Below are 24,927 nucleotides of genomic sequence, written 5' to 3' on the forward strand. Positions count from 1 at the left end.
GCGCAGATAATTCACCTGTATTACAGGTCCGCCATTCGCCTTGCCGTTCACTTCGCCAGCCCTTTATGGCGCATATAAAACGCAAGTCGTCTAAGTTTTTCACAAGATGAGATTATATCTCTGATGACGAGATGATATCTAATTTCTCCCTCACTTGTATTTCCAGGGCGACTGGGTACACACGAAGGCAGACCTCGTGGTCATCGACGGCATACAGGGCCAGGCGTTCGCCGAATCAGTGGCGACCAAGACCCCCTACCCACGAGACGCCGCCGTAGACATGGACCCGCTGTTGCCGACCGCGCTGCCGGCTGTATGGCGTGGGGTCAGCTCGGAGAAGCTGTACCAGAAGCTGTACCTGTGGACCGGATGGAGTGTGCTGGACCAACTGGCACGCTATGTAGACTTTCCTATCGCCGAAACAGTAGCAATGGAGAAGTTTTGGAGGGCATGCGTAGACAGGATCAGGCACGCCTTCGCAGTGCCCTCTGCTGCCAATGCCCTACATCTCAGGTAAGAGCCTGTTTCTATCAAATACAAATAATTTGCAGAACGTTTGGCGTTCGAACCTGCATACGAAGTAACCTGAACGTGTGAGCGCTTTTATTCGTTCAGGTCAGTCAGGGAATGGACTTCGGTCATAAAAGCTATAGCCAATATTAGCCAGAAGACATCTTGGGCCAGGAAAACAAGTGCAAGCTACCGCACAGGTACAGGCGCAGGTACAAGTATAGTCTAAGAGCGGCGGCAATCAGTCACCATTTATTGCCAGCATGCAATAACGAAATAAACTTCAAGCAGGAAGGACAAAGTACTACGATTACATTCTGGGACTTCACGTGCCAGAGCCGCGATCTGATTATTCAGGACTACCTGATTGGTTCCCTGGACAGTTTTTAACGTGCGCCCGATGCGCGCTACACGGTCGTTCTTGTGTTTCACCTCCGTCGAAAATGCGGCCGCTACGGCCACTATTTGATCCTGCGACATCGCGATCATCTATAGCAGCCAAACGCTATAGGCACAAAGCCGCCTGGGCAGGCATCATCAAGGGCACAAAACGCCATAATGGGGAATGAAATATCTACAAAAAAGTCGGACAGAGAAATTAATGTAAATTATTCTAATACGAAGAAATGTATTATTCGATACCTTAAAAAAATATAACTTAATAGATGGGGGAATGCAGCAGGGTAACTAAAATGAAGCGGGAAATACTTCAGTGAGTCGCTTATTTATACTTCAAAATATTTGCTATGAGAAAAAGCAGAAAAGTGTGGCAACTTTATTAACACACCTTTTCTGCTTAATTCTGTTTTTTTGTCTCTCTTTTTGTGTAGTTTCATTAACTTCTACTAAACGATATTGTGTTACTGACAAGGAAAGCTTCTACTTAAAGGCCGTTGGAAGTTAGCACTTAGGTTTATTATACATTTTTTTCGTGTTCGTCTGCTTCTCTACTGCAACCTCCGGGTCATATACACTAAGTAAATAGTAGGAAACAAAGGAGATGCCGTGGTGCAAAGTGCAAAAAAAGAAAAACATAACACCTAGTAACGTTCACGCATGTTGTGTGAAATAGAGGAGGCACCAGTCGAAGTGTATGTTCTGTGGAATTTTTAACATACCAAATGAGCCCTTAAATGCAAGGAAATGAGTATGTCGACTTATCGCGTCGTGTTTAACGATTAGCTTAGAAGCCTTTTCGAGGAGCAGGAGGAGAAAGAAAACGTTTTTTTCTATCACAACTATACTTACGTATAATTAGACAATCATTTGTGTTTTACGTTCGCACGCCATTGTTTGGCTGTCATGGACGCCCTGGTGGCGAGTGGGGTTCAATCTGAACCATCCTGGCTCCTTTAAGCCATCCTGGCCATCCTGGCTCCTATAAACTGAACGGCGTACGTTTGAGAACTGTGTAGTTGGTATCGCATACAAACGCTGCCTACAGCCAAAAGAAAGTGACAATGGTACGGGAACTAGCGTTGTAGAACTGATTTTTTCCCTTCATAGTCTGACAGGATGTCTCTGGCCTGTCCTTACAATTTATACGGCAGCAATACAGCATATAAAAAAATTAGGGCACCAGCCATCTCACAATTACTGTCGATGGTAATGCATTTAGCATTGAGTCAATGTAGCGACACAACGTGTTGACAACCACCAAAACGAGTTTCGTATGAAGCATGTATTGGCACGCGCGAGGAAAGCAGAGACGAGGCGTGGGGCTTGGAGTCTCGGTGCCAACTGATCTTTATTCTTTGTGCGCCGGCCCTCTCTCGGCGGCCGGCTGGCTACGGTCGACTGCGGTCGGCTCTGTTCCGCGCTGGCAGCACCGCGGCTTATCCGCGGTATTTCGGTGTTCACTACACATGTACTAGAGTGGGACTTCTCTTTCGCGCTTAGATTATGATAAATATTATTATTGGAACTCGAATTAGCCTAGACTTGAGGAGGGAACGGAAGAAACAGATACATTAGAAGCCGATCAATGAGTTAGCGGTAAGAGAGAAACTAGAGGAATTCCGGATCAAGCTACAGAACAGGTATTCGGCTTTAACTCAGGAATATGACCTTAGTTTTGAAGATATGAACGACAATCTTATAGGCATTATTAAGGAGTGTGCAATAGAAGTCGGTGGTAACTCCGTTAGGCAGGATACCAGTAAGCTATCTCAGGAGACCAAAGATGTGATTAAAAAACGCCAATCTATGAAAGCATCTAACCCTACAGCTAGAATAGAACTGGCAGAGCTTTCCAAGTTAATCAACAAGCGTAAGACAGCTGACATAAGCAAGTATAATATGGATAGAATTGAACATGCTCTCAGTAACGGAGGAAGCCTAAAAGCAGGGAAACTAGGTATAGGCAAGAATCAGATGTACGCGTTAAGAGACAAAGCCGGCAATATCATAGCTAATATGGATGAGATAGTTCAAGTGGCTGAGGAGTTCTATAGAGATTTGTACAGCACCAGTGGCACCCACGACGATAATGGAAGAGGGAATAGTTTAGAGGAATCTGAAATCCGACAGGTAACGCCGGAAGAAGTAAAGAAAGCTTTGGGGGTTATGCAAAGGGGGAAGGCAGCTGGGGAGGATCAGGTAACAGCAGATTTGTTGAAGGAAGGTGGGCAGATTGTTCTAGAAAAACTGGCCACCCTGTATACGCAATGCCTCATGACCTCTAGCGTACCGGAATCTTGGAAGGTCGCTAACATAATTCTAATCCATAAGAAAGGGGACGCCAATGCCCCACTCTGCCAGCCTGGCCAGGAGTAGATGGCTGGAAGTTTGGAGCACGCGCTCCAAGGCCTCCACCCCGCTGAGTGTGGCGACAGCGGAAGGGCTCGTCACGGCACCCCGTGGCGGCCACGGTAGACTACGCGACGCCGCACGCCACGGCCATCTCGGACGCCACGAGCAGCAGACGCAGCTACGCGCAGTGCAAGGATGAAATGAATTTCGTGTCGTCTTTCTGGGATCGCATCATATATATATATATATATATATATATATATATATATATATATATATATATATATATATATATATATATATATATATATATATATATATATATATATATAGGGTGTTTCAGTGGATACTTTCAAAAATCTTTCAACGTTGCCTGTGGTACATATCACAATTTTTGTTCACGGGTTGGTCTACTCGAAGCAGCGGACAAAACTTGCACAAGAAATTTAGATGCAAAATCGACTAATTAATTAAACACTACTATTGAAGTTCCTAACTAATTAAATTACGGCCCATATTGCAATTTACCAATTATAGCCGTGGAGTTCGCAAGGCGGTTCCACTTGGAACAAATTTTCGCTATGACACCAGTTTCCGGATATAAATTCCCGAACTCTGCGGAGAAATGCATTGGCGTTCCAGTTAATTTGTTAACAAAACGTAGTTTCATCCACTGAAGCACACAAGTAACTGGAACGCCAATGCATTTCTCCGCAAAGCTCGGGAATTTATACACGGAAACTGGTGGTCGTCCTGAGAATGCGCTCTAAGTGGATCCGCCATGCGAAGTCCACTGCTAGAATTTGTAAATTGCGATATGGATCATAAGATAATTGACTAAAATGTTAATTTGTGAATTCTTGTTAATTATTCGCCTTGCATCTCACACACACATATATATATATATATATATATATATATATATATATATATATATATATATATATATATATATATATATATATATATATATATATAAATATATATGTGTGTGTGTTTGTGTGATAGCTTAAGAAGCCGACAAACAAAGGTACCTAGTACAACACAGGGGAAATTACTTGTACTTAATTACTAACTGAATTAAAGAAATGATAATTAATGTAAATGAAAGTGGATGAAAAAACAACTTGCCACAGGTGGAGAACGATCACACGCCATCGCATTACGCGTGCGATGCTCTACCAGTTGAGCTACCGCGGCGCCGTTCTCCCGTCTACTTTCTGTGGTATTTGTGTTACTACTAGAACTAAGTCTGAGAGTGTTAGCCAGCGCCACCACTCGCAAACCTTGGCGGTGGATGTGGAATATCCTTTCTGTCAAAGGCGGCATGAGTACGTGATCTTTTTAAGTGAAGGCAAGGGGTCAATAAACCAACACGTGCTACTTGAAGGCATCAATGTCGCCGGATTCAAGATCTTCGTTATGTAATGAACGAGAAGAAAAGGGGTGAACCGACGGGCCCGATATTTATTAGAACGAGAAGACAAGGGGTTAACCAAGGGGCCAATAATTATTAATCATACATGTTTTTTTCATCCACTTTTATTTACATTATTTATCATTACTTTAGTTCAATTATTAAGTACAAGTAATTTCCCCTGTGTTGTCCTTGCTGTCTTTGTTTGTTGGCTTTTTATAATGATTCATAAATATCGGGCACCTCGTTTAACTTCCTTTGTTCTCGTACACACGCACGCACGCACGCACAGATACATTTAATCATTTATTTAACTCAATATTACCTGTTATATATTACTCAGAGGATCTCGTGATCACGAAATGAGCCATTAACATATTGAGACAAAATTCTTTTAAGAAAGCAGAAATGCGTCTTTCAATGGTTTCAGCAACAAATATTGATATGAAAATATACCTCATCAATGCCATCGCGCACAAAACCATACCACATTAATAACTTCTGCACCTGAATACAAAGCACCCAGTAGATTCCAACACAAAAGAGTATCACAAATTATTAATATGTGCCTTAGGCAATGGCAAGGGATTCTGCGTTGCTTTATTGTCAGCAAAGTTGGTCCAGCCGGTTATTTTGCTAAGAATATAGGTATGTTTGTAACAGTTCACATTAACAATAATTTTACTCAGTGAGAATGTCCCATGCGAATAGCGCAAACTAATTATTTGCGATGTGTCAGTATTGTAGTGCCCATTTGTACTGTATTGTAGTGCAGATCGATGCTGCGACTGGGACGAGAAAGGGTGCAGTCACACGCGTCGCAACGGGATTTTCAGGCGGCTCATTTCACACGATTGTGATTGAAACGATGCAGTGTAGCTGGTACGATACCTAGGCTTGCTCACTGCCAAGTTTAGTACCACACGCCGCATAACTTTTCAAACGTAAGGAAAAGAAAGAGAAGGTGCCTTAAGATAGTTTTGGCCTGCCTTTATTAACAGAAATTATTACGCGTGTATTGTAATTTATGAATGCTTTGGAGTTTAAATTTGGTTTGGACGGCGATACAGCGGCTCCTGAAGTTCAGTGCGACAAGACAGCGAAAGTTCACAGCTGTTAGCAGCTGGTCATTCGGCGCTGTGTGTTGTCTCATGTGTCTTCTATCTCCGTGTCGTTCTGCCTTCGCTACAAAGAATTTCAGTATGATATACCAACAAGCCTACATCGCTATCCTCATCACAGTGGCACATTTGGAATTCGGCTACAGCGAAGCCGGCGTTGCAAAACTCTCGCGCTGGTGGTGCTTAGCGTCAGCTTCTGAAGAAATGATGCGCGTATATTGCTCGTAACGGCCCGTAAGCGGTGCCTGCTCCAAGCCATATTCTTGCATGAAACGCAGCACCAAGCACCAACCCGAAAGCTCACGTGGTATGAAATTTGCTCGGAGAACTTCAACCGTTAGCGCTAGCCTGGTTGTCCATCGCGTGATAGCATAATCGTGGCCATCTGCTCTAACTATGTGTAGTACTCCTCTCTGAATATTTCGAAAGTGGGAAAAGCCAACACCACAGTTCGCGCGCGCGCGCGCGCGCGTGCGGGTGCGTGCGGGTGTGTGTGTGTGTGTGTGTGTGTGTGTGTGTGTGTGTGTGTGTGTGTGTGTGTGTGTGTGTGTGTGTGTGTGTGTGTGTGTGTGTGTGTGTGTGTGTGTGTGTGTGTGTGTGTGTGTGTGTGTGTGTGTGTGTGTGTGTGTGTGTGTGTGTGTGTGTGTGTGTGTGTGTGTGTGTGTGTGTGTGTGTGTGTGTGTGTGTGTGTGTGTGTGTGTGTGTGTGTGTGTGTGTGTGTGTGTGTGTGTGTGTGTGTGTGTGTGTGTGTGTGTGTGTGTGTGTGTGTGTGTGTGTGTGTGTGTGTGTGTGTGTGTGTGTGTGTGTGTGTGTGTGTGTGTGTGTGTGTGTGTGTGTGTGTGTGTGTGTGTGTGTGTGTGTGTGTGTGTGTGTGTGTGTGTGTGTGTGTGTGTGTGTGTGTGTGTGTGTGTGTGTGTGTGTGTGTGTGTGTGTGTGTGTGTGTGTGTGTGTGTGTGTGTGTGTGTGTGTGTGTGTGTGTGTGTGTGTGTGTGTGTGTGTGTGTGTGTGTGTGTGTGTGTGTGTGTGTGTGTGTGTGTGTGTGTGTGTGTGTGTGTGTGTGTGTGTGTGTGTGTGTGTGTGTGTGTGTGTGTGTGTGTGTGTGTGTGTGTGTGTGTGTGTGTGTGTGTGTGTGTGTGTGTGTGTGTGTGTGTGTGTGTGTGTGTGTGTGTGTGTGTGTGTGTGTGTGTGTGTGTGTGTGTGTGTGTGTGTGTGTGTGTGTGTGTGTGTGTGTGTGTGTGTGTGTGTGTGTGTGTGTGTGTGTGTGTGTGTGTGTGTGTGTGTGTGTGTGTGTGTGTGTGTGTGTGTGTGTGTGTGTGTGTGTGTGTGTGTGTGTGTGTGTGTGTGTGTGTGTGTGTGTGTGTGTGTGTGTGTGTGTGTGTGTGTGTGTGTGTGTGTGTGTGTGTGTGTGTGTGTGTGTGTGTGTGTGTGTGTGTGTGTGTGTGTGTGTGTGTGTGTGTGTGTGTGTGTGTGTGTGTGTGTGTGTGTGTGTGTGTGTGTGTGTGTGTGTGTGTGTGTGTGTGTGTGTGTGTGTGTGTGTGTGTGTGTGTGTGTGTGTGTGTGTGTGTGTGTGTGTGTGTGTGTGTGTGTGTGTGTGTGTGTGTGTGTGTGTGTGTGTGTGTGGAGTGACAGTGTCTATTTGTACGCAGCAGAAGCTTAAATCAATATGCTACACCAAGCAGCACGGTGGCGTAGCCCCAAGGCAAACATGAAATACCTTGTTAAAAGTACGTTTTTTTTTGTTTAATGAGAAAATAGAGAACGGGAATTTTGTATTCGTAGTGGCAAAGGTGAAGTAGGAAGTTATAGGAACTATTGGCCAATCTCGAGGACATGCAAGAACCTGCTCAAGCACATAATGTGAAAATGGTGCTAAAAACCCTGTATTTAAGCACCACTTCAATCAAGCGTTCCGATCTGTTAAGGTAGTCATGTACTTAAGCTGTATTAGATCAGTATTAGAGCATGATAATAGGAGCTATTTCAAACTAGATTAATCGACTATAGTAAGAAAGTGCAAAGAAAGCCTCAAGGTAAATTATAATCTGGTATTCCCGAACGGTTGAAATTATAAGTAGTGTATCCCTGCTTGAATTGCCTCTATTAGCTAAATGCTCAAAACAAGGGAGAGTGATGTCTTTTCTTTCTGCTGAAAAGCTGCTTGAATGTCAACAGGATCCTACACATTGTTGTGAGAGAAAGCGTTAAGCATTGGCAGTATCTCTAAGCTTTTATATAGGCTTTCTTCATGAACAACAATAGAATAAAACTCTTTCTTTGGCAAGCTTCACTATGAAAACACTGATTTTTTTTTAGGAGACCACATTAACTCTTTCAGGTATACACAATAAAAGTGTGTCTGAAGTGGCCTGCTGTAGACTGCGCCAGCGTCCATAGCTGTTGCCTCGTGGTATCGGCTATATAAGCTCCATTTATGTTTCTGCAACGCGGTTCCTCCTACAGCGCATGGACACGGTAAGCGGCATGCCCATGCGTGGTTTGATAGCGCTGTCGTCCTTTGCTTACTTTTGCGAAAATGCAGGCCAACTCGGCTGAAGTGGGATTGTGTCTGTACAACTATTTAGCATTCGTGTTGTTGCAGCTCGGGGTAGCGTTTAGGCCAGGGATCCTCCCGTCACTTTGATGAGAACGCCCGGGAGTGGAAATGATGAAAGATGGGTTATTTTACATTATTTACACTGGCTCCAGATACGGATTCCCACTCCATGTAGGAGCATAATATTAAAGGTACGAGTTCACATCACGATACGTCCGCACACTCCACTGCACCGAAGGTCTCCGCTTTTAAGACAGTCGTCTTCCCTAGGAGAGTCGTTTAGGGAATCTGATGACTGTATCTCAGCCAATCAGAATCGTCGAATCGGTTGCAATATCCCTCCAATGTTGTCGCGTCGTTCTGATGGTCTCTACATCCTGTATTATACACCTTCACCCCCGCACATGGCGCAAGCGCGTAGCAATCTGAGAATCCGAGGTCGGCGCTGTTGCCGCGATAGCCTTCGACGTTGGCCACTTTCATCAATTAGCTCAGCTTGTCAGGGTCAGGTTCATATAGAGTTATCTTCGCGGTAGTGGTCACCTCGAAGTGAGCTCCTTTGTTTGCGCATCACAGTCTATTTCGGGCAATGGCTTCATCTGGGCGCACGCTAATGAAAGGATTGCCTCGTGGAAAACGTCTAAGGAGTCCTCATCGCCGTACTGAAACGTAACGGTGTGTATTTTGTAATGCATGCACGTGTTTGTATCATGTTTGGTTGCTGTGCTTGCAGCGATGTAAGCGTTTTTTTTAATAAGTTGCACCACAGTCATTTATTCATCTGTGTTTAACTGTAGAAAATATGGCCATCCAGCAATGGCCAAGATAACCAGCAGTATCGCCAGAAAGTATTATGCAGATCTAATGCTCTTGTTGGAATCGACATGATGGGCAGCGTCCACGAAACAACCAATTCAATTTTATAAAACTAACTTGAACGTGCACAATAGTTCTTGCTTTCATCCGATGCAACACGGATAAATTTGCAATGTTTCCTTATGCACTACACAGCTCACAACTTTAATGTCATGTAATGTATACATAGGTCGGTGAACTCACTCAAGAGTCAGCTCACTCACACTATGACCGACCCGTGAGGGCGAGTTCATGTGTCGGCCTGGCTCAGTAGAATTTCATTTGAGTCTGAGTGAGCTTGGCTGGGTAGAATGTGATGAATCTTAGTCAACATTAGCTCAGCTGAGCGGAATTTTTGGGTAGTATGCACAGACATTGCCGATTAATCTAATCTTGGAATAAATCAGTAAGCAGCTGCATATCACAGTCTAACAAAAGCAACATTCAAATGCACAGATATCAACTTCTCTTCGTATATCTTGCAAGTTACATTATGCCCTAATTGTAAATGCAGTGATGACAGGATGGGGCTATGCCCATGGTATGTACCGCTTGTGCAATCCATGGCTCAAAACTCAGTTGTATTTTACTGGATTTGTTGAACGAGAGATATTTCACAAGAAGCTCTATACCAAAACAAACTGCGAAATAGCTCTCGCCGCAATTTCGATGGATATTCTGACCTTGTTACTTTATTAATTTTATCTTGGCTTCCAAAAATCGCACCGATCGCTGTGATCGGTGCGATTTGTAGAAACGTGCCGCTTTTTAACGAAACTCTTTCACGCCGACGTGGGTCACTGTAGGCACGGGATTGGTCGGTGCCGCTGTCCGAAGAAGCTCTTTGACACCGACTTGTTTTGGAGTGCTGGGAATGTGCCACGCGGTCGGCACTAGTCTCCAATGAACCTCTTTGATGTCAGCTTCGGTCAGTGGGAACGTGCGAGTAGGTGTGTGCCGCTCTTCTATGAACTTCATTGACGCCAAATTGAATAACTATATGTATGTGCCACTGGTAATGTGCGGCTCTACAATGATGAAAAAGGTTCCTTAAGTTTTCTCCATGCTGAGCGGTGTCGAGCTCACCCAGTAAGGGTTCCTCAAGAACAGCAACCCGACGCATGAGCAGGCTGCGCCACATTTGCACTGGGTATTTGCCGCTTTTCAATGAACGCCTCCAAAGCTTTAGAAATATGCGCTATGAAGGAACTTGGTAAGTGCGCTATTGAATCAACCTCTCGCATACTTGGGTTACTGAGTATGTGCCACTGAGTGTGCGGCAAGCGAGGGAACAACCCTCATCATTCGCAGGTACCAGCGTGCCGCGCTTCTCGTCCCGGAGGCCATGTGTGGAGTTGGCGGCAGCGCCAGTAGATGGCCCAGCGTTTCCAGAATGGATAGGGTGCCTCGAGGTCTTCGGAGGAGGAGGACATCGATGCACCTTAAGAAGGAAGCGCGAGAGAGGAGCCCGGCTGTCGCATGGAGCGCTTCTCAGCCTTCGCACGCACTGGCTCGTCATGCATTTCGGAAGCCACGCGCAGGCTTCGCGCAGAGTTCGCGGCGGTGGCGCTAGATGGCGCCGAGTGTTACAAGGGAAGCGCGAAAGAGGAGTCCCGCTGCAGTACATGCACGCCTCATAAATACCTCATTTCGACGGTGGCAATACGTTGCGTCGTTAGGCTGATTCAATGCTAACGCATTACTGTCGACAGTCATCGTCAGGTGTATTCTACCGGATTTTTTTAGCCAGGTTTAAACGCACCATAATGTTTTAAAGCGCAAGCTTGGCGGCATGTGTCACAGCACCATTTTAAATGAAATGCTGATCATCATCATAATTATCATCATCCCCATTATTGTCATCATCGCTGGCGTCGTTTTTAATAGACGGTGCTGATCAGCACGCATTTTACTTGTTTTCTGCCCTGCGCATGTCGGCCTCTCCAGCCAGGCGCTACAGAACGAGGTGAGCGCAAAAGTTCGCGCTATCGTTGAGTGCTTGACGCAAAATGCAATCCGCTGGCTTCATCCATCCGTCGCCTCAAGGAAGGGAGTCCAAGTGATCGTGGGTTTTCCACCGGAAGAGGACACCTTCGAGAAGCGGAACGCCCGCTACGCATATTATCTAGGTAAGGAAAGAGAACTCGGCGAATTGTGTCTCACCGTGGTGGGAACCATCGTCGCCATACGGTCATTTGGGAGCTCATGATCGCTTGATTATAACCACGCTCCGGAAACCACTAAGCATTTTAGCACATGTATTATTATACAAGTATAGATGCTTCCATACAAGTACATACACTTCCCACACACAATACTTTTTGCGGTATTTTTGCCCAGAAATAAAACGTAACCAAAACGTTATTTAATATTTTGTTGCGGAATGAATCCGAAATATTTTTGATCGGTTTTCGGTACAAGGAGAAAGTCGGTAATGCGAAACAACCGACTTCGCCCAACGCCAGAATTAGCGCGTATATCTCAGACAGGGATAGTGCGAGCGATAGCCCGGTCGAGGGCTCCATTAATCAAATCCTGTCTCTCGGGAGACTAGCAGATCAGCATCGTAGCAAAACTCAGGGCTTGCGCGCTGAAGTGCTTATCGTTTCGTTTTCTCCGGGTGCTTTGTTACCGAAGTTTTAGCCTTCCTTTACGTTCGTTTAAGTTCGTTTTATCGGAGCAGTGGCCTCACATTTCGGCGCGAGTGCACTCGATGACGTGCTGCTTCTGAGATCATGCTCAGTGCCTTGACTTCAATCCACTGAGCACGTTCTCAGAATTGATCATTCACTTTTTTCAGAAAAATATATACTATGTTTTTATCGTTGCTTTCCTTCGAAATCTTTTGCATGTGAACCAGAACCGTTATGAACCGTTACGCACCATTTCCTTTTTAGTTCCCAACCGGAACGGAACTTTTTTCTGCGGAACTAGACTAAAAGCAGAACAAGAACATTTCGTTTCGACAATCCGCTGGAGAGAATGGTTGTATGTAACGTACGAACACCTTGCACACAAGACTGTGGCTACTCAATGCCGCGATGTTCAGGTATGGGTCCTGTATGAGGCACAGAGCTTTATTGCTGCTTGAGCTCGGCGAAGCTATTTGTGATAGAACCAGAGAAAAACTGAATAAAATGCTCATAGGCGATTCCAGGGCATAAACGTTCAAGTTGACCATCGATATACAAAGCTTTCTTTATTTTTTTTTAGACTACAGATTTTCTGTAAGATTGCTATAGGCGCAGCGCAGGCGAGTTCCTAGGCGAGACGGACATTGCGCTAATAACGGGAGCTTCAGAAGTCTAACTAAAACAATTCGATTCTTAACTATTTATTAGTTATCAAAATGCAGTCACATTTTAATGCAGCCTCACTTTTTAAAAATCTTGAAAGCCACACCTAATTCCAGATATTTATAATTGAATTTCGATGATAAATCCAGACAATATCGAAACCAAGCACCGCGGGAGCGAAGAAAACATATCAGACCGAAACGGCCCAGTGGCGATAAGCGCGAGGAAGTTTGAAACCAAACATTTCGGCCAATCGCGGCAGCTACTAATACGCCACGCTTTGGCTGGCAAGCAAGAGCGGCTGTGTGTCGAGTCAGAATTTTCTGCTACAAGCTATCATTTAAACTTCGCCCACATTTCTTTACTGGGCGTTGCCGTCTGACGAACAGCGAGACGCGCTCAGTCTCGATATTGCCTCAACTGAACTTCGAAACTTGATAATGACCCGCCATGGTTGCTCAGTGGCTATGGTGTTAGGCTGCTGAGCACGAGGTCGCAGGATCGAATCCCGGCCACGGCGGCCGCATTTCGATGGGGGCGAAATGCGAAAACACCCGTGTACTTAGATTTAGGTGCACGTTAAAGAACCCCAGGTGGTCAAAATTTCCGGAGTCCTCCACAATGGCATGCCTCATAATCAGAGAGTGGTTTTGGCACGTAAAACCCCATAATTTAATTTTTTAAACTTGATAATGAAAAGTTGATTCGGCATCGCGGCCCTGCGAAAGTGGGTGTGTAGCGAAGTTCTTGAAAAATACAACTGCTGAGGGGGATAAGCAATGCTTTATTGCTGTAAAGTAATGATATATGAATGGTAATTTAGAGTAATATTAATAATGGTAATAATCGCAATGTTGGTAGCACCACGCTGCTGGTAATATTGCCGTTTATTGTTATAACTATATGGGCCCTCCAGGCTCATTTCTGCCGTCGGCGTCGGCATCGCCGTGAGAATCCGTATAAAATCCGCTGGCCGTATGCTCTATGTGCGAGTGAAAGCGTGCGAGGGTGAGCCGGCGACCGCGACTCAATCTCGCGCATGCAAGTGAGGGAAGCGGGGAGGAAACGCGCCGTCTTCCGTCTCGCGCGAGGCTTAGGCAGGAGGGTAGGGAGAGCTCGGGCGGTGCGTGCTATTCTGGCCGGCCCGGGCAGCCGCGCGCGCCCCGCCGGTCGGCTGTACCTTGAGTCATCTGCGACGGGTACAGAATCCGCACTGCGCTCGGTTTTCCTGGCTTAGTTCGCGTTGATGCGATCGGCAGCACGAAGGTCAATTCGCACACTGCTGCTGCCGCGTTTCCTCACTGCAGCGTTTTGAAAGCGAATTTCCGCGGTCGTCGAGTGAGATGCATGCGTGTTTGCTTGTACGCGCGTGACACCATGTTTGTTAATTTAGTTAGTATATGCCTATGTTTACAGGTGTATAGGCCGATAAAACTGTTATCCTTACTTCGTACAGCTGTCCACTAATCTGCAAGTCGCCATCGATGCTTGCCTTTCGGGTGAAACAGCGGCTTTTTTCCCTTTACCGCTCCTCATATTCACGCTTCTCCTCGGGAGTCCTAATTATGGGTTGCGTACCTATAGCGGTTATACAACAGCAATGAAATCAGTTGCTAGGCCAGTTCTTTGATATGTGAAAGGCCAGTGACGTCGGTCCTCACCTCGCCAGCTGCCGTCACCACGGCAACTTTCGCAACAGTAATCTTAACCGTGAAACGTATGCGGGGAGCGCTATACGTCCTTCGAATCGTTATCAGGAGCGCCTCATCATCAATTATGTGGTTCGGATGCTTCTTTTGTTCTTGTTCTTTATTGGAAGGAATGCTGCATGTCTTGCACATCACATGCGTGTTTCTAAAGAATGTGTGCACGTTTGACTGCATTTTGCAGAGTGCTTGAAGCATCTGTCTTACAGGGGTACGAGCCACTGCTCCTGTCGCCGGAATTGGCCCACAATTTTTTACTAACAAACGCGGACTCAAAAAAAACAAAAGACAGACCACCGAGAGGCTAACAGCTTCGCTGTAATATCTCGAATTAGGTGCGATTTTCAAGATATTTAAAATATGGGTATGCGTGAAAATGTCAGTGCCTCTCATTGTGCCATTTACACAACTTCCCCAAAACATCATAAGAAGTTAATTATTAAAATTGTGTTAATTACTCTTCTGAAGCTCACGTTATTAGCAGTAAAGTATATGTGTCTCGGCTAGGGACACTTTACGCACGTTAGCTAGGGACACGAACGCACGTTAGCTGTGCTCATTACTTTGTTATAGAAATCTGTATGTTCTAAAAATATTGACTCCCCATCACGGCCCTGAGAAAATGGATCTGCGGAGAAGCGGTTGAAGACCACTGCTACAACTGCTGAGGGGGGTATGCACTCCTTTATTGCTTTAGAGCAATGGTAATTTAGAGTAATTGTAGTACTGGCAGTAATAATACATTTGGCAGCACGCCGCCGCTGCTCGTATTGCCATTTCTTTTCCCTTTGCCGTTCCTCGTATTGATGCTGCTCCTCGGGAATCTTAACTATGCGTTACCTACCCACAGCGGTGCAGGAAAAGCAACTGAATGAGTAACGAGGCTGATTCCTTTATATATGAAAGGCTAGTGACATCACTCCCCACGTCACATGCTGCCGTCGCCGCAGTAGCTTGCGCTACAGTAGACTTTACCTGAAACGTATGCGGGGAACGCTACGTGCTTCGCATTGTTGTCAGGAGCGCCTTATCATCAATGATGTGGTTTGGATGCTTGCTTTGTACTTGTTTTATATTGATACGAATGATGTGCTGTATGTTGCATGAGTTATATTAAAAAATGTTCGTGCTTTTCCCTTCAATCGGTGCAGTCTTTTTTTTTTCGTGAGGACGCACCGACAAAGAGAAATCCTGACCAACTAGAGTCGAAATCTCGTTAGAGCGAAGCTGGTAGCTTCGCTGTAACACATCTAGTGTAAAAGAGCTGTTTAAATTATTCGTCGGCCATCATATGGCAGACCTCCTCTCGACGCCCTTCCCTCGTTGGTCATTAAGTTTTAAACGACTACTATTAGGGAGCGCCAAGAAAAGCTAAAATCCTTTAAAATGTGGTGAAATCCGTGATGTAATTTAAGATAACGTTGTATATTGTTCAGCCCTAAAATATTCTTTCTGAGTCACAATCACAAAATTAGACGTTGTACGAGTCAAGTATACATCACACTTGTAGGAGTGCACACGGTATAGGCATTACCACATCCTGACTAGGACCTTACCACTGTCGTTGGAAAGAAAAGCACACAATCAATGCATTCTACCGGTGCTAACATATGGGGCAGGAACTTGGACGTTAACAACGAAGCTCCAGAATAAGTTACGGACCACGCAAAGAGCGATGTAACGAGAAACGTTAGGCTAATGCAAAGAGTCAGGAAGAAAGATGTGGATCACAGAGCAAACGTGTATAGCTGATGCTCTAGTTGACATTAAAGAAAAAACAAATGAAGTGGTGCAGGTCATGCAATCAGTAGCGGAGATAACCGGTGGACCATGAGAGTTAGAGAATGGGCGACAAGTTAAGGGAAGCGCAGTAGAGTACGGAAGAAAATTAGGTCTATGCCAGAGAATGCATAGCTTACCCTAAGCGGATAATAATTCAGCATCAGCTCTTAACGCCTTTGAAGGCCGCTCAAAAGCACATCGAGGAGAGAAAGAGAGATATTTATTATGAGACAGAAACTGACAGGTAAGACTTCGACGAGTGCCGGTATCAGTATGAGTTTTATTGTTCGCTTGTAGAATAAACAAGAGGATCTTGGGACTAAATGTAGAATGCCTGGCAAAGGACCCAACACTCTTGTTCCCCGTTCGTATAGCACTCATATTATATATATATATATATATATATATATATATATATATATATATATATATATATATATATATATATATATATAACTAAAAATCCGTACACACCCAAAAGCAAACAGCTTTCAGCGGCAAAGCAGTCCATTGCACAAAAAGAAAGTACAGCTGTGATATTACTTCAAAACAGGCTGCAACTATGCAAAAACATGTATCTTAGATACGTAAGTACCTTTACTCAGGACAAAGCAACAAGTGGAGTAGAACAATATGAATCAAGTGAATATAATTAAGAATTGCCATGGTTAATGCACTACAATTCGTATTACCCAGCTACGATAACATAAGATCCATAACATTCATAATAAAAGGAAAAAAAATGAAAGCAGTTTGGATAAAAGCTAAAGAGAGGACGCACTTCTGCTACAACTGTCACTGTGTGCAGGTGTACCGTTATAATGTTCTTTAGTGTGCTAACCGTCAAAACGTATATTTTCCTGCGCAACTATTTTTTTAAACTTGTAGCTTGAAGGCTTTTTCAGGACAATTGAAATTGAGCTTTTGTTCCAATTTGTTTATATGTAAGTTGTTTGATAAATTAGAATATGTTTCTCATATTTTGTTCGTGTTCTTTGCGTGCGGCGCAGGTTCTGGCGTATAGGATAAGAGTGTTGCCTAGCACCTTCACTTCGCTCAGGCAGTTTTTCGCTATAGATGAGTCGTAGTACTTTCATGTAATAAATTTGACCAGCACGAAGCTTATGGTATTTTTCAAACAAAGGTGCTGTCCTCAAATTAGCATAATTTCGTTGGTAGAAGAAGCACTAGCTTCTTGTAGTTAGTTTTGGAAGTTGTTCCCCACACCAAAGCTCCTTAACAGAGCTTAGAATGAAAAACGTAATTATATATTTGCTGTTTCAGCCATAGCGGAATCATTCTAGAAATCCTATACATAATGCCAACACTTTTACATAATGCACAGTGTACTAATATGTGCATTGCACCTTAATTCCTCATTAAACTCCACTCCAAGAAACTTCTGGTTTTGTACTTGCTGCCATTTTATTTCCTTTTAATTAATGGTTAGATGCCTATCTATGTATGCATTCCGTGACTTGAATATATGTTGCTTTTGCCATCTTTAGCAGTAATTTATTTTGTTTCAGCCATGGTGCTAGTGACACAAGGTAGCGATTCACACTGTGTTCTAATTCGTTCAGGTTACGTGATTTGAAAAATAAATTCATTTCGTTGGCGTACATTATCAATTATTGTAAATCAGATATGTTAACTATATCGTTTACGAAGATTATAAATAACAGCGGACCTAATTTTGTGCCCTCAGGGTCGCCTTGTTGAAGCGTCAAAAAGCTAGACGAAGCATCCTGCATACGCCCGAGCTGTTGCCGATGATTTAAATAGCTTTCAAGCGAGTGAGCTGCAACACCTCGTACAATTTAAAACAGTATATCACACCCTTTGGGTCATTTCTTGCCACACAACAGTAAACGTCATCTGTCTTGTCCGCATTTCCTTTTTTTTTTTAACGCTGCGAGCCCGGTACTTCCCCGTAACGAACGGCATGCACGTTATCAGCATGACGTAGCATTCCCGACCGGAAATTAGCGAGCGCGGCGTTTTCAAGAAAGGAAACGCAAACAAGGCAGATAACGATTATTGTTATGTGGCAGATATACACCCCAAAGGGTGTACTTTTGTCTAAGAGTGTATTCTGCACTTACATAATTCCCTTTAGATAATTTCATGGTGCATGGAATCAAAAGCCTTCTTCAGGTCTAAATATAAACCAAGCGTATAGTTTTGCCTTCAATATTCGATATTATTTTATCTTTAATATATAGAAGAGCTTGTTCGCTGAACTTATACCACTGGAAACCGTATTTGTTCTTTGAAATTACCTTGTGAGCGTTAAAAAAATATTACGAATCTGTCATAAACTATGTGTTCGAAAATTTTTGAAAACACGGTTAAAAATGATACTGTGCTATAATTATTAAATTGTCCTTGATCCCCACCTTTGCGCATCGGTGTAACTCGGGCTATTTTCAGTTCTTCTAGGAAAATTCCAGTAGATAATGTTAAATTCAGTAAGTACGCTAACACTTCGCGAACCTCATGAGCGACATGTATTCCTACATTCGAAGCAATTCCATCTTGTGATCGTGTGATCGTTTATCTTACGATGAAGACCTCTCAACACGGAGGTCTGCAAATCTGCAAGCCGGCCTTTTTCAAGTGATCAACACATAGCTGCAGGAAGCTGATTATGGGAAGAAGGGAAGCTCCATGTGCGTGTTTTAATTCATTTAGGAAGTAGTTTCCGCCACATTTAAGTGCTAGTGGCTGTGTAGCCTGTTATATCTTGCTTCGTCGGAAATGTAACTGATTACATGCAATCGTTTACTGAAAAAAGCAATTGAACTACAGTGAGCGTTACCGAATAAACAAAGCAATCATTAAATTACAAGCTTGTCAAGGAATGCAATATATTGCGCGTAATTAATTACATATAATTCGTTACAGACAAGTCTGGGTACGTGTTCTGGTGGGAAAGTGAAAGGAAGGAGGCATGTACCCAGCGCCATCCACGAACTACCCTGTGTGTGTCCTTCCTTTCGTATGTACCCCCTTGCGCCCGAAAACAATGTTTAGCAAACCCAAAATCATGCCCTACAAGAAGTTCTATTTAGCGAAAAGACAACTACATTAAAAATTATTATCGCACTCAAGACCAGATCACCACATCCATAAGCGTACCTTTTACACCTGTCCTCAACGCGCGCTATTTATGCGAATGACTTCCGTTACGTTGCATCTGCAGGTGTTATCCACCATCAATTCCTAGCAGACTGGCTGGAAGTGGTGAAGACAAGGAAACAGCGACTCAACATCTCTGACGTGCATTTCGACCCGTCTGATGTCGACGTAGTGATATCCGGAGACGGGCTAGTGGTCGTGCCGGCCGGGGCTGTCTTCTACTCGTACCGAGATGGCGACCTTCCCGCGATCAACCTGGGCCGGCTTGGCCAGATGATCGGCACACGTTTCGTTCAGAGGTACTTTCCAGTTGTTCTTACTTCACAGGGCGGTCGGAGTTCTTTCCGCCATCAACTTGAGAACTGCGTGTCCAGAGGTATACTACAGAGAGCGAAGAGCGAGGAAAATCGATAACGAGTAGTGTCATGTTGAATGCAACGCAGCTGAAGACTCGTCGCGCGTGTGTTCCGCAGGTTCCGGCTGCCCAGTGAGCCGCCCAAGCCCGAGTGCCTGGCGCCAGCCGATTCAAAAGCGGGGGACGCGTTCGAGGCGCTACTCGCGCACCACTGCACCCAAACAGTGCTCAGCGGCAGCGCGGATCCGAGCACGAGCGCCGCGTTGCTGTTACCCATGCATCAGAACATGACTCCGGCAAGACAGCTGTTCGTTGCTGCCTGTTTCGAGGTGAAGTTCGATTGCGCTTACGTAGACGTTGGAAGAACAGTGCTGTACCACCTCTTCCGTTGCGATTAGCATTCTGAGGATACCTTGCGCACTTTACATTGTCAATGTACCTAACCATGCATTTTCCCGCCAACTTGGGTCAGTGGTAGTGCATGTCCTAGCGGGGTGGACTAATGTACTGAAGGAACTCGGTTCGAAACCAACCCTCGAAAGAACTTGGGGCACTGGGGTTGTGACACGGGGCATGTGCTACTCTTTAATTAACCTCTTTCAAGCAAACGTCTGTCACTGGGTTTGTGCCACTCTTCAACAAATCTATTTGATGCGAACTTTAGTCAATAAGTATGTGCCACAGGTAATGTGCGACTCCCCGGAATGACGGAATAACCGTTTAAAAAAAAATCCCATGCAGGTTGGAGCCGAGCCCACTTCATATGCATTAAGACAATCTCTTCCGAATATACATATATTCACACATGCAGCACTCGCGGACTTCGCGGCGGCGGCGCTAGGTGGCGCGGGATGTTCCGGGGAAAGAGCGAGAAATGAACCCGTCTTTGCGGCCGCCATAACGTGTTTACCTTGATCTTAGCCGAATGACGAGGAGTCGAATCATCTTAGCCGAATGATCTTAGCCGAATGACGAGGAGAACCGCTTGCGGTTCTTTAACGTGCACCTAATGCACTTGTACATGGACATTCTTGAATTTCGCCTCCATCGAAATGCGGTAACCACGGCCGGGATTTTATCCCTCGCCCTCGGGCTTAGCGGCGCAACGGCAAAGCCACAGCGCGACTACGGAGGTAAAAATTTCCGGAATATTTGCCTCCAAAATCAGGTAAAAAAATAGTTGACGTTACAGTTAGGATCTTGCTAAACTAATTGATACAAGGTTTGCGAAAAATGTAAGCTGGAAGGCCTACGTATTTATAGCAGACGTTAAGGATGGATATCTAGAAAGCGGTGCTATACTCACGCCTACTTAGCAAACAGGGCCTCGCTACTAAGTGGCTGCAATTTTACAGAGGTACCATGTGGATGAATGCGACAAATTAAAACAGTGAATTAGTGAATATTTTCTGTTAGCTGCCGGTACGCTGCACGGCGTGAAGCAAGTAACGTCCACCGCTTTCAGAAATACACCTCAAAAAGAGCGAAAAGCGCTATCTGTCAAACGTGATAAAAAAATAGTTGTGTTCGAAAAAAAAAAGTCGCAGTTTCGCCCGAAAGGCCCAGTATCGATTGCGATAGCAAATTAGTGCACAGCTATACGAAGCAAGAATAGCGATCTTATCGGCCGTATTAACTCGGACACATTCTCTTACTAACTGAATTAACAAGCATGGGGTCAGCGCGGACAAACGATGGTGAACACATCACACTCGATGAGCGCGGACGCTCGCTGCAAAACGCTGAACGCTGCTGTGGGCAAGCGCGCCAGCAGCAGCAAGCGAAGTAACCTTCGTGCAGTCTCTGTCGCTTCAACGCAAAAGCAGCACACATAAAGCGCACACAGCGCACACAAAGGTACGGACCGTCGGGAAATCCCTTTCGAGATGCGGCGCGCGCGGCCTTGCAAAGTACGCACTTGTTGACGAAGTCGAAGCCGCCCCCACTACTGCCTCTCGGCTTTCCTCCATTACGGCGCGCGAGATTGCACCGTATATAAATTGATTTACGTAATGTACAACAATATCGCACAATCTTTGCCATGATGTTTCAACTTTATGTACACTAAAGTTGATATTCAAATTCAAATAGTCCATTAAAGAACAACGCCCAGTCTCGAAAAGTTTTTAATCATTGAGACTGCTTTTATGGGCTTCGGTCACTTACAAGGTAATTACCAAGAACCCAAACCACGGCCACAATTTCCTGGATCAACTGAAACCTACGCTCTATGAAATAACTGCTACACGAACAAAAAGCCATGAATTGACGTCCACCGTGTGAGCTGCTGCACACTGTGTTCCAAATTAGGACCGCATCATTCGCCAAGTGTAAACCTGGCGCAACATAGATTCGCTCGGTACACTTGCACACACTGTATATATATCTAAATAACGCTTCCGAGCGCTTTGTAAAAATGTTTCTTAGAACGGCTGTATCTGAAGCACACCAATTTAACTAATTTGCATTGTGTAAATCCCCGTTCTTAATAAGTTTGGTTTCGGTGGCACTTATAGTTATGCCAGAAGGTAGGGGACCGAATTTTGCGCCTTTTGTAAAACATAACTTTCCGGGGCGCTTGCCTCTGTAACCTATTGCAAAGCCGCCATCAAGCTACACACTTCGAACCTTGCCTGCACATAACCCATAAATATAGGCTTCTGCGTTGTTGGAGTTTATTTACAGACAAATATGTGAGTGTTTTTCCAGTGTTTTTGTTTTTCCACAGAATTGGAGTTTATGCGAGCTTTTTCATGCAGCGCAATAAAATTCCGAGTTTTCCGGCCCTTTTGAGCGTTATTTATCTTTTAATTTGTTTCCATGCCCCCAAAACAGCTTTGATTGCAAAACAAAGGCGGTATGTGCGAAAAAAGAAAGAAAAGATGTGTTATTTTACTGACATAGCAGAGCTTGCACAGGTGGGCGCCCAGGGGACAGTATACTCGTCATGCAAATGGATCAATTACGAATCTACTTGCCTAATTATTGATAGGGAATCATTTTCATTTCTCTTGAGGAGCAGGGCATTAATGGTCAGATTGCACGAGGAGTTTGTTGTCACAAAGAAATGGGCTTAGTTTCTTTCACTTGCTCCCCCCGAATGCATTCACCGCACGCGATCACACAATCATGACTGAAGGCCCCGAAAATCGAAGTTTTTTGTAGATATATCGGAATTGGAATGTTTTTCTTTCTGATTTTTTAAAATCCAGTAAGTGTCTGTCGGCTTTTGTCTCTATAATTCAAAACACCGATTCCCCCTCCCTCCTTTCCACCAACTTTAAGCTCACCCTGGCTTAGAAATATTTCGGGACTAACTGGAAAGCATGGTTGATAACGGCAATATCGCACTTTCGAACATCTGCTCAAAAAATTTTTGCAATAGCTGTATTTTATACATACAAATTTATTTCCCATACCGAGTTCCTATAGTGGTCCCCTTAATTCTGCTACGTTTCATTTCGCTAGTATGTGTAGCTTTCTGGGGGGCAGCGGGCCGAATTTGGCGCAGGTCGTACAGAACGCACATAACGCTTCGGAGCGCCTGCACACGCTTCAATACTTACCTTTGCAATGGTGACAATTAACGAACCCACAAACTTTGAACTTTGCCCACACGTTGCCCGTGACGTGCCCCTTATTTTCACTAAGTAGAAACAAGTTATATTGTTCAGTTCACCGAGCACAGCGGGAAAACCAACTATACGAATGTTGTATAAAGAACGAACACCGGCAAAGAAACGAGAGTTAAGTAATTATTTCCAGCGCCTTTAACTTCTAATTAGGCTAGAAATGCTTAAGCTGTGTGCACGTTGCGTACATGTTCTGTGCGTGTGCGAGATGCAGATAACATGCGCCCCATTTTGACCATGTGCAAACTCGGTGCGAGACAAGTTATACCACAACATGGGAAACATGGTGATAACGGTCGTAGACGCTTTTAAACAATTCCTCATAATTTTTCAGCAAAAGCTTTAATAAACAAGGCACTATTCATACTTTGGGAAACCATGACGCATAAGATACTGCTCGTTCCAAAAAAATTTCAACATTGTCCCACGTTGAGCTTTTTCGGGACATTGAACCAACTGGAACAAATTTATAAGAAATGTTTCTGCCAAAGCGTGTGACAAATCTACAAACTGAAAAGTTTCGAGACACATCAGTGACATCCCCCTAACATGGAAAACATAGCATGGTGCACATGACTGCAATGTAGAACTGCTGCCGCCTTTGGTTCGTTTAGGGCTGCAGGGAAGCTTTGTACGCGTTTTTCATAACGCCTCTGAAAAGGCAAAAAGAATGGTGGTTTAGCAATTTTCCTTCAGGCATAACTGATCCATACGCTCCAATATTTGCCTGCACGTCACCCCTAATATCCATTTGTTACCCCTGAATATAAACTTCGTAGGTGATTTTTCCCCTTTGAGTAACGCCAAGAAAACTTGAATATGAGGTTTCCAAGTGTTTATATTTGTACTTATAGCTTCGCTGTAAAAAATTAGCCCAACTTTCTGCACTTGCGCAGACCTGCTACAAGTGGACGGCCGGTGTGGCGGCCAACTGCGATGCGGGTGCCCTGCGCAAGCTGCAGAGTTTTGCCGACGCGTTCGGCTGCCAGAAGAAGGAGCCGGCCTGTAAACTCCCGTAGCACGCCGATTGGTGCGCCAAATAGCTACATGGCCTTCACCGACAATGTTGACCTTCATGAGAGTTTCTGCCGTATAGTTTGTCCTCAACGATCCTTTACTTCAGCCTTTTTCAAGAAAAGCTTCCTAGGCAAGCGCTCCTGGATGCGACTGAATGTGGGCAACGGCGGCTGCTGCTGTTTCTGCTGCCGCCGTGTCCTTGCCGACGGGTTCGTACACTGAACAGCACTAATATAACCGATCGCTTTCCACAAGCTGCGCTTTGTTTAAACGTTAGCTATCGCATGTGGCATAGTATAGCATGAATCTACTCATGGAGGTGTATTACTCGACAATGTTGGGAGTTACTTACACCAGCAATTCCAACTTATAATTGGCAAACTAACAAACTTTCAGTAATTAGCTGTTTGACTACCGTAGACTCTCGTTAAACGGAACGTGAAGGCACCAAGGAAATATGTGTTTTTTATTACCGGTTTCACTTAGCGATGATATAGCTCAAGGATGCAAAAGATGCACTTTTCCAAGAGGCAGATACGTTACTGTCAGAAGCTGATATTAAGTACACCAGATCTGATTACAAGGCTTCTTCTTACGAAGTTTCTGCTAGCATGCAGCCGCTGACTTGAGATAGCAGTAAAAAAAACAATTCAAAAAAGTGTCACCTAGTAAAAAAATTGCTTTAAAATTGCTTCACGTAAAGGTGAAGTTATCGAATTCATCGATAACTGTGATCTTCGTCTCCAGTGGGAGCGCACTGTGCGGGTGTTTGTGTGTCACCATTGAAAAC

The 24,927-nt window shown here is 44.5% G+C and overlaps 1 protein-coding gene and 1 long non-coding RNA gene across 2 annotated transcripts in view; one reads left to right on the forward strand and one right to left on the reverse strand.

Annotated features, from left to right (window-relative positions):
- The window catches only part of LOC139059268 (uncharacterized), a 380,230-nt gene that overhangs the window by 12,405 nt on the left and 342,898 nt on the right, over nt 1-24,927 (reverse strand). The gene's annotated exons all lie outside the window — the stretch shown is intronic.
- On the forward strand, nt 360-24,276 carry LOC139059267 (uncharacterized). The gene is made up of 5 exons (XM_070537459.1): nt 360-513; nt 11,156-11,337; nt 19,198-19,432; nt 19,607-19,817; nt 24,017-24,276. Exons 1-5 carry the CDS (start codon nt 431-433, stop codon nt 24,137-24,139), a joined length of 834 nt encoding a protein of 277 aa, XP_070393560.1. The 5' UTR covers nt 360-430; the 3' UTR covers nt 24,140-24,276.

Source organism: Dermacentor albipictus, chromosome 4 (genome assembly GCF_038994185.2).
Source record: "Dermacentor albipictus isolate Rhodes 1998 colony chromosome 4, USDA_Dalb.pri_finalv2, whole genome shotgun sequence".
In the NCBI taxonomy this organism is placed as follows: Eukaryota; Metazoa; Arthropoda; class Arachnida; order Ixodida; family Ixodidae; genus Dermacentor; species Dermacentor albipictus.

Excerpts from the sequence above, each read along its gene's own strand:
- LOC139059267 (XM_070537459.1), top strand. The coding sequence starts at position 431 with ATGGAGAAGTTTTGGAGGGCATGCGTAGACAGGATCAGGCACGCCTTC. Across the intron at positions 514-11,155 it reads GCCAATGCCCTACATCTCAG|CCAGGCGCTACAGAACGAGG; the intron begins GTAAGAGCCTGT and ends CGGCCTCTCCAG. Across the intron at positions 19,433-19,606 it reads GGCACACGTTTCGTTCAGAG|GTTCCGGCTGCCCAGTGAGC; the intron begins GTACTTTCCAGT and ends TGTGTTCCGCAG.